The 12221-nt window shown below is 28.2% G+C and overlaps 1 protein-coding gene across 1 annotated transcript in view; it reads right to left on the minus strand.

Annotated features, from left to right (window-relative positions):
- Positions 1-523: 523 nt before the first annotated feature.
- The window catches only part of LOC106684966 (uncharacterized), a gene marked incomplete at its 3' end in the record, with an annotated part of 15816 nt that continues 4118 nt past the window's right edge, over positions 524-12221 (minus strand). Inside the window, exons 3-8 of the mRNA XM_067047518.1 lie at positions 9189-9260; positions 6646-6768; positions 4050-4202; positions 1458-1529; positions 771-824; positions 524-643 (exon numbers count right to left, since the gene is read on the minus strand). Of these exons, the coding sequence (XP_066903619.1) occupies positions 524-643; positions 771-824; positions 1458-1529; positions 4050-4202; positions 6646-6768; positions 9189-9260 (594 nt within the window). The remainder of the gene's footprint in view (positions 644-770; positions 825-1457; positions 1530-4049; positions 4203-6645; positions 6769-9188; positions 9261-12221) is intronic.

Raw genomic sequence — 12221 nt, forward strand, 5'->3', positions numbered from 1 at the left:
CCATCTCTTGAAAAAAAATCTTACTAAAAATCGGTACATTTAGCCTTAAGAGTGATGAGCTCCATGGCCTGAAAGGACCTCAAATGAATTTTTCAAGACATGCTAAGTTGAAATATAAAGTATAAGTGTGAACCGATCATATTAGTTCTTACAAAATGACCCGTTTTGTGAATATGACTATAAAATGACAGATTATTTAAAGGAGAAAAATTATGTTCATTGGTCAGGAAAAACGAAGAGAAATCCTGAAGAGTTGCTGAATAAAGAATAATTTGATATTTGGAAGTCTATTTTGCATCTTTTCCTTGAGAATTGATAATGTATATAAAAAAAATATATTAGAATCATTAAATAATTTGTATAAACTCAAAATTAGTCTAGTAATACTATCGATTGCAGAATATAAATGGCTCTGGGGACAACGAAAGCGAAGCATAAACTCACTACTGAAATATCATTTTCATAAAATATTGTTGTTTAACAAATATAAGTGAAATTTAGAGATACTAAATGTGGGAAAAACCTGCTGTGTTGTTGCGCTGACTTGTAGTTTGGTCATTGATGACACAGGAAGGGGTATTTTCGAAGTACCAATTGGTGGACGTCCATCACCTCTTGCTGGCCGGTCGGGTTTGACAGTAGGCTACAACATAATATATGCTTTGTTGTCTGAAGCATTTATAGACTAGTTTATTTTATAAGCTTTACTTATTTTAAAGTTTAGATTTGACGTTAAAGATTAGTTGATTATACCAATTCATTATACATACCAACGCTACAGAAGATGGAAGACGTAGTGTCCTTGAACATTTATTTTTTTCAGGCTATAAATAAAATCACATTGAGAATGTACAGAATTAAATTTTGTATAAAAATAAAAACAATCATTAAAATTTGATACTTAAGATTAACAATTGCCTAAAATTTTAACCTGATTATTATTATGTGACCTTATTAACTTGAAAGAAAACAAAGACATATATTGCTTCGCTATGATGCTTTCATATCTGTCACCCCAGTGAATATGTGGTTAAGTCGAATTTTGGTCAAAATGAGTTGAGTGGTCTAAGAGAATCACAGAGGCAACATCTTCATTGTGCATAAGTGTCTAAGTCAGTCAACGTTTTAAAACAGAGTTATTGCGATGTGTTTTTTTCAACGGTCGGTGAACAATTAGTTAACTCTATTATCTAATTAGTGATAAGACATATCAAATTGGTGTAAAACAAGTAACAAGTTACCAACGTTTTGGTAGTATTGACGAAATTTCGATGATTTACCACAAACACCTGATTTTACATAAATGTTTAACTTTAACTTTAACTTTAAAAGTTGTCCCCTGAAAAGTAAGGAATTTTGACTTAACCACATATTCACTGGGGTTACAGATATATTTTTTTTAGTGTTATTTTAGGCAAGCCTGAATGTTCTACTGAAGCGAGATACGAAGTACTAACCTTTAATCCCACTCCACTCTGTTGTTCTGTGACATTCTGAAATGTTTCTGAGCTTTGAATGCAACATTTTTCCTGTTTGAAAAGAAAAATGATTTAATTATTCTGATTAACTGACAAGCTAAATTAATAAAGATAGGTCGCTGACATGAAAGTTTTTGGGACTGAAGTTTTCAACGTAACTCATAACGTAAAGTATTTTTAAAAGCCAGAGGGTACAGTTGAAAATTTTTACTGAACTTATTTTTTTTTCGCTATAGTATTGAGAAAATCGTGAATTTTTAACAAACTACCAGCATGTTATTATTCATCTAATCTTGCGGTTTTATCCGAGTTAAATATTGATTATATGTGTATGTTACACTTAGGATGAGTCTAAGCAACTAACGGCTTATCTACCAAAAAAAGGATTTTTTAAAAATATAACAGGTAGTTTCTAAAATTACTGCGTTTACGTAAAAAAACTCTACAGCCTCTGTAGGGTAGCTCTCTGGGAAAATGATTCAATCGTAGAGTCAATGCCAGATAACGTACATAAATATTTATTTGTTTATCATTAATTATTATTGGAGCCCGGGTAGCCCTGGGGAAAGGCGCGTTGCTACCAACTCCAAGGACCAGAGTTCGAATCCAGCTGGGCAGAAAATTGTTTTCTGTTTCACTGTAGCCGTGAGTCAACTCCTGTGGGTTCTGGAGCCCTCCTGGTGTCCATCCAGTCTCTCACAATGGGTACCCTTAATAGGGTAAAAATCTGGCGGTCGAACGTGATTCTGACCAAACCACCTCCTTGCACAACCGTTGGTCTAGTACTTCCTTACAAAGTACTGAACCCCTGTCGCTTCATGGGTTATAGCGGTACAGATTTTAATTTTTTTAAATTTTAATAATTATTATTTTATCCGTTATTTAATGAGCAATTTCCTAACTATTAGAAAAGCTCTGGAGTACCAATGGCATGGAACAAGATTTCATCGAAACTTCAGCAGATTATTTTTAAAACAATCATGGTTTCTAAGTCTGATAAGCCGTGTTTTTGCTAATACTAGTCCAATTCAGATGTTCTTTTTTTTGTTTTTGTGTAGAATTCTATCATCTTTCGAATTAGCAGCTAACCATAATGTTCCAAATGATTTCATAGTTTTCGAGAAAAGAAAAATTATATATATAATTTTCGATAATTATTTTAACCGTTTGGAATAGATTTTTTTTAATAACAGTCTTATTGCACATATACCACATAAGTACAACCACTATTAAAATATCAGTTTCATTGTCGATAATACCTACGCCTACGCAAGCTTTTCATTATACGGTTACTGCGTACTTTCTTATGCGTTGTAGCTTGATGGTAGATAGCCTAATTCCGTCTCCAATTAATAACATATCTAACACAAAAAGATTTTTTCAAATTGGACTGTTACTTTCTGTAATGAGCGAGTTCAGGCAAAGAAACTCTTCAGCTTAATATATTATAATAGTTTTGATATAGTATTGATTAAGAAATAATTATTGGTAATTTCCTAAATTCGGGTATTTAGAAGGTCTTTTGTATAATAATCTTTGAAACAAATATTAAAATTATTCAATATTCTACTAGCCCATCCTTGGCTATCGTGCCATTCGGTAATATCCTGACCAGTAACGATATACAATAGAAAATTATGATTGTTGGGTTTGTTAATCATGATAGTTTATAAACCACCACTCAGTATAAAACTTAGTGGACCTAAACATTTCAAACAATTTTAGATTTCTATGGTTTTCTTACAATATTGTCTTATTCCGTTTTACTGACACCAGTAAGAGCTCAGAGTTATTTTTTTACCATTATTATATATATTATATTTATGATTTATCAGATTTATTTATTTATCATTGTTTATTTTTTTACCATTACGACCCAAGTCATATTTTCTTGCAGTTAGTTGCTAACATAGTGGAATGCTTTCAGGTAATCTTTGTATGTCTCCTCAAACATTCATTTACGTTGCTGTTTTCAATGTATAATCCATAATCAGTCTACTGATTTTTTTTTATTTGTCATTTCAATTCGTTATGAAGTGTTTTAATTGTCCGTTCATTAAGTGAGAATCAAATGATCTGTCACAATTCACGAGTTCATCTCTTTGCTATTATCACGTCCCTTTTGTAATATGGGTATTGTAATGAATACATATTGTATGTTTTAAGTGAATATACTAATTATTGTTCAGAGTGTATCTTAAGTTTTGAGAGATATAGGAAAACAAAGATTGGATTCAAAGTATACACTTTAAAGATCACTGTCATATTTATTTTTATGAGCGATGCTCATCTCCTTCAGAAGGCTTGTCATGAAGTAACATGTTTACGGAGGATTGATCAAAACAAATAACATGACCCCAATAAGCTGGGTGAGGTACAGTCTGAAGTTGTCTTATTATACAAAAACCTAATAAATGTGAAGTTGTAAGTTTTAGAATTTGTCCAAAAAGAGGATTGATTGTAGTAGTTTGGTGGTTAACGGTATTTAGGAATTGCTAATTATTTATAATCAATTTAGATTTAGTTTAACTATTAAAATTTATCGGATATCCGCGTAAATGAGATACTTACTCTTTTGCTGTAATCTGAATTTTTTTCTCTACTGGGATGTTTTACAGCAGTTTCAAAATTTCGCTTACAGTGTTGCACGACATTGTTAACTGATTCGGACTCGGTTACCATGTCCACTACGAGGTATCGGGTCTGTTCTTTTTCTTGTCTTAACTGAAAAACAAATGGATTATTCGATTTTACATTTAAATACTAATATTATTCTTACATTGCGTTTCTGGTGATTGGATACTATTAATGTACGTTGATTTAATCTATCTCACTTATTCCTTAAATTATAGGCCAATCACCTTTAAGTTAATATCAGGTTTTTATTGCTTCAGTTTTCTAACTATTCTGAGATATAATTGAGTATACATGGTCGTTTTGAATTATGTAAAAACAAAGAAATATGGTATTACTCAGAAGAGTAAATTCAACTTACTTTGAAAATAATAATAACACTAAAATGAAAAACGTGATGCCGCTAATTTCTTTGGAAGTTATTCTTGACAAAATTAAAATAATTACATGAGTGTATGACATAGATTCGAATATAACCTTCGTTAATTTAAAACTGCTTGAAAATAGTAGGAATAACCACATAAAAAATAGACATTGTGTCGAAATAAGTAATGGTAGAATAAAGCTATTGGTGAACATTCCTAGCATCGAAAAAGAATTAGAAGTATTTTTAGTTTAAAACAATAATTTCTTATATGCTTTTTTATTTGGATGGGATGCGATAAAAATTCTATCTCCACCAAGAAGATGAATGACGGTTGGAAAAAGACTCTCTCTCTCTCTCTCTCAAAAAAAGAAAAATCTATTTTCAAATGAGAATAAAAATATGAAAATTAGAAATATATTATAACGTTTGGAAAAGGATAGAAAATAAGGATTGATAAAATCAATTAAGAAGTACCTGTCAATTTTCGCCATTTACAGATATGTGTAGGTCGAGTTCATCGCCATAAAGCTCATTTACATTTTTTAAATAAATAGAAGACTACATAGTGTTATCTTCGAAATATCGATAAAACTATAAAGACTATAAAACCGGCTTTTGTTTTGCAATTATGTATACATTACCGATCTTGTTATGTGGCAGAAGTTCATAGTCAATCAAAAGAAACCCTAAATCAGATTATATATACTCGTATAATTAACATTCAAAATTTTAGTGTTTATGTGATACCAGTTCTCAAATTATGAAATTTATTCATATAATGATGTATATTATTATATAAGCTTAAAAGTTTAGTGGAAGATTTAACACCCTCCGATATGAGATACTGAAAAATCACAAAATACAGGATGTTTCCTCTTGATACTAGAGTGGGTTTCAAATATCCTATCGATGATCTTGGTGTTTACTTTACTCTTTGCTAAAAGGTGATACTTTAACAACATTTAACAACTACTTTACTTACATTAGAAAATTTTGATATCTCCAGGAACGAGAAAACGAATCGTTAATTTTAGAAATGTCAGTTCAAAATTATTTATAAATGATTTTTTACATAATCAATTCTCCGAAGTTTGAACAAATTTGTATTAGAAGTCTAAGGATTTAATCATAGAACACATTTTAAATTTTAAAGCATTCGAATTTTAACGTTGGGTCAGCTTATTTTTCTCCATTATTCAATTGTTGAACGCGGGGGTGGTGGACACAAATAAAATATTGTTACTGTTTTATTAGATACGGTTAAATAACATAAAACGTTGTTACTGTAGTGAGAACAAACAACAAAAGTTCATAACAAAAGGTTTGACAACTACCAACTGACAACTCTGGCAACTGCCCGTTAGACCAAGTACACGGTTAGAGAACTACAATAGATATATTTACCCTTTGCCTCAGAGGAACTTGTATCCAATAAAAATTGAATTTTTATATCTCACTTTAATATCAATAAATATTTTTGGTGCTTAAGCTCTTTGTGAAATAAACGAATCAAATATTCAGGAGTACATGAGATGGTGCCTGATTGTTTGCTGTAAAAAAATCAAAACCCTTTCTCTCGGAAGCTTTGGAAATCGAAATTCACCTTAATAAATGTCAGTTTTATGATCAGTATATTCCAACAACAACTTTCCACAGTCATGAACTGTACTGAGCTTGCGTAGTACAGATTTTGGGGAAGAAAAACCCGTACTGCGCATGCTCTGTACAGTTCTTGGCAATCAAGATTGGTCGTTGGAACAGATCTAATATTTATCAGCACACATTTTTATAATGTTTAAGTACTTTTGTAAAATTGAAATAATCGTCAAACAACTGCCAAGTTCCATCTACTGTGAGTTGATTACAATACAAAAAAAAATGCTCAATAATGTTTAGCATTTGCGTGTATTAATTATTGTTCTCTATTTGAAAAACTTCTTTCAGGAGTTGATTAAATAGTTGTGCCAAAATGAAGAACAGATTAAATCGTTCTCAAGGAATCTTATTAATTTCCTTTCGTCATTGAGGAAAATGAGAATTTACGACTAAGTGAATTTAATGAACCAACTGTTTGCATTTATCAAATTGAGAACCACTTCTGACTTTTCATCAAATAAAAGGACTGAGTATACTATCTAACATGCAAAGCACTAGCATCTATACTACCTGTTTCAGTATGGGTGCCGACAGCTGCTCTTCTGGGTCCTCCGTAAGCAGAGGTGAGCGAATCGTTTCTGTGGCGTCTACGAATTCGTCGTCTGTAGAATACATCCCTTCTTCTTGACGAACCTATAATAGAAATGCTAATTATGTTCATTCAATATGTATTATAGTTTTCTTTCATAAGTATAATATGATGAACATAAATTAAAACCTCTACAATGCTAGTTTGTTAATTACAATAATTCTTCTTCAATCAGGAGTCACTCAAACTAAATTAATATTAATATTATTCTAAAAAAAAAAAAGATTCCTAAAGATTTTTTTCAACAATTTAAAAAGCTGGTGATGCCAACAACTTCAATCTATAAAAAAAATTACCATCTTCTATAACTTATTTTATATTATCAAAATAAACCATGCTATTTGGATGTGTATGAATATTGTTTTATACAATTATTCTTTGCTTAAATAGAAGAATAGAATTTCAGCGGTAGAGAAATAATGTTACTTAAAAAAAAGTAGAGAGAAGGAGATATTGTGAACGGAAATGAGTAAAGATTTCAAAAACGATGTTGTAAGATAATGCTTAGTGTTATTGTTCTTTACTTGGATTTCCACTCAAGCCTTCATTTACCGTCTAACTTTGTTATGTCTTGTGGGAATTTCAATTATTTTTTTAATATTATTATTTTTTATTTCGAATAACCCTTTTAAAGGGAACGATAAATCAACTTTGGTCATAGTTGTTTCGAGCCTTCCGCTCCTTCTCCTCCAGAGTCCATTTCCTTCCACGAGTTGATTTTATCATTTCCCGAAAACCTGCCTCTTGTATAGTTTTTTGAAATATTATTCTGTCAGTTATATCTGTGTGTTCATACCGATATTCTTCATGTCATTTTCCACTTCTCGAAACCAAGTGAGTTTGGATTTGTAATTTCTTAATAGGTTAAAGAGCTGCTTTATTAGTCTATTTTTAATATTATATTATATACCTTTGTGTATTTAAAAATCAATTGATCTTATTAATATGAATATAACAATTCATTTATGATCAAGATATTTAAAGTTTTTCTACATTGACTTGTTATTTGTTAGTTTTTTTTTAAAATAGTATGTATCATATGTAAATACACAATTAAAAAGCTAAGGGGAAGAACATGCTATGTAAAATTTTAGGGGAAAATATTTTTAATATTTTTACTTGGAAATATATTTTTAAATACTTAAGATTGAGGTAGTTTCAATAAGTTGAATTTCAGTGTTCATAAAACCATTTGATACAATTAGCTTCTTTTTAGATATTCAATTATGAATATGAGCAAATTTTGTATTTTTAATCAGAGTAGTTCATTTATTTATTTTTTATGTTTGTATAAATGTAGAAATTAATTAGTGAGCTAAATTTGATTCTAAGTTTAGTTAAGTTATCTATGTCTTAATATTATCAATTAAGCAATAAAGTGTATCTAATAAAATAAACGCATATTGAATTTTTGCTGCTTAAAAATCCAGTTTCGATTGATAAGGTAGTAAGTAGTGCTGAGCATTAAGGCAAGAAAAAGATATAAAACGAGAGACAAACGAAATTTCTAATTACATATTTTGAATATATATTGATTTTATAACTTTATTTTAATATCCACATTTATTTACACACGTTATATATTCATGTAAATATATCCATGTTTCAATCACTTTAATTCACTAAATGTCATCAATGTTTAGATTTTTAAATTTATTTCCTCTTATCCAGAATTTTGTGTGCACCTGTTACAGTAAACGTCGTTCTATCATATTATGGAAAAATATAAAGTAAATTTAGATTTAATATAAAAAGACATATTTAATCAAAATTTACTTTAGAGACTCTTTATTTCTTAATTGATAATATTAATACATAGATAAATTAACCAACCTTGTTTGAATCAAATTTAGCTCCCTAAATAATTTCTACATTTATGCAGACATATAAAATAAATAAATAAACTACTCTGATTAAAAACACAAAGTTTTCTCCATAATTGAAGATCTAAAAGAAGCTAATTGTATTAAATGGTTTATGAACACTGGAATTCAACTTGTTAAAACTACCTCAATCTTATATAAAATTATTTTTCCAAGCAAAAATATTAAAAATAATTTCCTCTAAAATTTTACATATTATATAAGCTATAACTTTTTAATTGAGTATTTACATATGAACACACTATTAAAAAAAAACAACTAACAAATTAGGTTTTTAATAGATTTAATATATCCATATGTACAGTGAAAACCTAGTCTCTTTCAGAAATGTTGGATGGTGGCAGTTATGATGGTTTGAATTTATGCTTTATAAACATAATACAAATATAACTGGAGACTAGTTATTTTTTTAATTTTATTGGTTACATTTCGGGCTAACGGGCTCACCTTCGGGGCAAAAGCAATGTGCAATAACCATTTAATAATCAATGATTATGTTGAAAATTGGTTGAATCTCATATATGTACGGTCCCTTTTAAGTCTTTAGACATAAGTTTATTTAAGGACAGGTGCTAACTTACATGAAATTCTTGGTAAACAGAACCACCCGAGCTACTATTGCGATCCCATTCAATTTTGTGGCATTGCTCGCTCTGAAAAAAAAAATAATAATAATTTTGTATTGATGTGTGTGTATTATAATTAGATAAAGGGCCTTAAATGTATTTAAAAAATAATATTAGCTCCATTAAAGTTATGCATTACTCTTTTGTTCCTATGACTAAATTAATATAATATTTAATATTATCCATTTTCTAACAGGATATCATCTCTAATTTTTTGTAATCTATTAGACAATTGCATGTTCTGTGATCGCAGTGGTAAAAATTTTAGTGGACCCTTAAAAATGTATGAAAAGAAAAGAAAACAATCACAGATTGCATAAAAAAGTTTCCAGTAAGCACATTACTACTTACCGGAAATAAAATTCTCACTTCCTAATGGTTATCTCTTACTTCTACTGAAAGTAAGAATGATAAAATAAATCTATAGTTTGTACCTTGAGGACTTCAATCAACAATTCCTCCCAGGAATTTCAATTAAAAAAATGTTCATATTCAAAATATTTTAGATAAAGTTTTTATTTAAGTGCACAAAAAGGTCATTGTAGTCTCAAATAGATAATGTATTGATCTTGCCAAATTTTCACCCATTCAGGCATCATCAAGGCATTAGTGTACAATAAAAAATAATTGATGCTTAACTCTAAACTCCACTGACGGGGTGTTTGAAGTAGAGCACCAATTAGTTTTGATTGTACGAAAATGCCCTAATGATATCTGAATAAGCCAAAATTTGACAAGATCGATAAATTATGATAAATCGATAATAATTTGAGACTACAATGGCTTTTTTGTATACTTCACTCATAAATGGTCTCCGCCCATTGGTATTCTGTTTTTGGAATATAGTTTTAATTTGCTTTTTTAGCATCCTTGCAAATCTTTTGCCAGTTGTAATTATGAGGAATTGATGTTCAAGAAAATTGCATAATAGCAATTGTGAAAGAGGGAAGCTCTCAAGAATGATACAGAGGAAAAAAACATCGGATAGCAATATCGATATCGATATTATATCGGACCTAAAATATCGATATTTTAAAATATCGAAATATAGATATCGAAAATTTAACGAATTAAAGTAATAATAATTATAAAATGGTACCATAGCAAGATATTGGAAGACTTATTTGATGTCATACCTTATCAAAATACATAAGAAACTCTTAATAACTATGAAATAAAGCAACACCACGACAACAACATAAAAAATATTAACTAAAATATAATAGTTTTATTGAAGAAAATTTAAAAATAGAATATCGATATTTTATTTAGATAATTACATATTTATTTCAATATTTTCTATTGTTGTAATATCGATATGGTATATAAGAGCAATATTCCGATATTATTTTATCGAAATATCGATATATTGTTTCAAATGACTAAAATAACATATAGAAATTTTAAAATAGAAATATCGATATTTAATTTTGATATTTCGTATTTATTTCGATATTATACATTGTTGTAATTTCAATGTGGAATCTTATATTCCGAACAATATTCCGATATAATTTTTTCGAAATATTGATATATTGTTTAAATTGACAAGAATATTATATAGGGATTTTAAAATAGGAATATCAATATTTTATTTTGATAATTACATTTTTTTTTCGAAAGTTTGTATTATTGTAATATCAATATGGTATATAAGTACAATATTCCGATATTATTTTATCGAAATGTCTATATATTGTTTAATATGACTAGAATATTATATAGGGATTTTAAAATAGGAATATCGATATTTTATTTTGATAATTACATATTTTTTTCGATATTTTAAATTGTAATAATATCGATATGAAACATAAACAACAAGATTCCGATATTATTTTATCTAAATATCAATATTTTGTTTAAAAATACTAGAACTTTGTATAGGATAATTAAAAATGGAATATCGATATTCTATTTTGATAAATACATATTTGTTTCGATATTTTGTATTATTATAATATCACTATGGTATATAAGAACAATGTTCCGATAATATTTTAACGAAATATCGATATATTGTTTAAAATGAATAAAATATTATATAGGGATTTTAAAATAGGAATATCGATATTTTATTTTGATAATTACATGTTACATAAATATATATACATATGGTATATAAGAACAATATTCCGATAATATTTTATTGAAATATCGATATTTTCTTGAAAATGACTAAAATATCATATAGAGATTTTAAAATAAAAATATCGATATTTTATTTTTTAGAAAATAAATCGTATAAACATTAATACATAAATATTTCCAATAAATTGCATTTACAATATAAAAAAATTAATTTCCAGGTGACGCTAAGTCATATTTTTCCTAGAAAAGAGGCAGTAGGAAAACCGTTTGGGAATCACTAATGTAGCTCATTTCCTCATGAATGTTAATCTGTGGATAGTTAGCTCTAGTAATTGTGAGAAGATTTATTTATCGATATTTACAACAATGTCAAGTATTGAAAGGAATCTTTTTTAATCAATTTAAAATATCGATATTTCTGTAAAAACAAATTCAAAAATCGTTGCTAATCATCTAAATCGATATTATCAACAATGTTGAATACCGGAATGAATATGAAATCATCAAAATAATATATCCATATACCTTCTTTTTTTTCTTTTTTTAAAATAAAATGTTATAGTTTTCATTCATAAAATATCGTTATTTCTATAAAACAAAATATGGAAATATCGTTTCTAATATTTTATACCTACATTAATAACAATGTAAAGGAAATATCGAAAGGAACATGAATTTATAAATTTCAAATATCGAAAACTATTTTCAAGCTTTTTATAAAATTTTCTTAATCTTTTTAAGTCAAATATCGATATAATAATATTATAATATAATATGATATTTCGATGAGAAAATATCGGAATAGTTTTTCTAATCTTCTATATCGATATTAGTAACAATGTCGAATATCGAAAGGAATATGAATTTATCAAAATAAAATATCGAAATTCTTCACTT

Source organism: Halyomorpha halys, unplaced genomic scaffold, assembly GCF_000696795.3.
Source record: "Halyomorpha halys isolate HHAL.00 unplaced genomic scaffold, Hhal_1.1 Scaffold634.1, whole genome shotgun sequence".
Classification (NCBI taxonomy): Eukaryota; Metazoa; Arthropoda; class Insecta; order Hemiptera; family Pentatomidae; genus Halyomorpha; species Halyomorpha halys.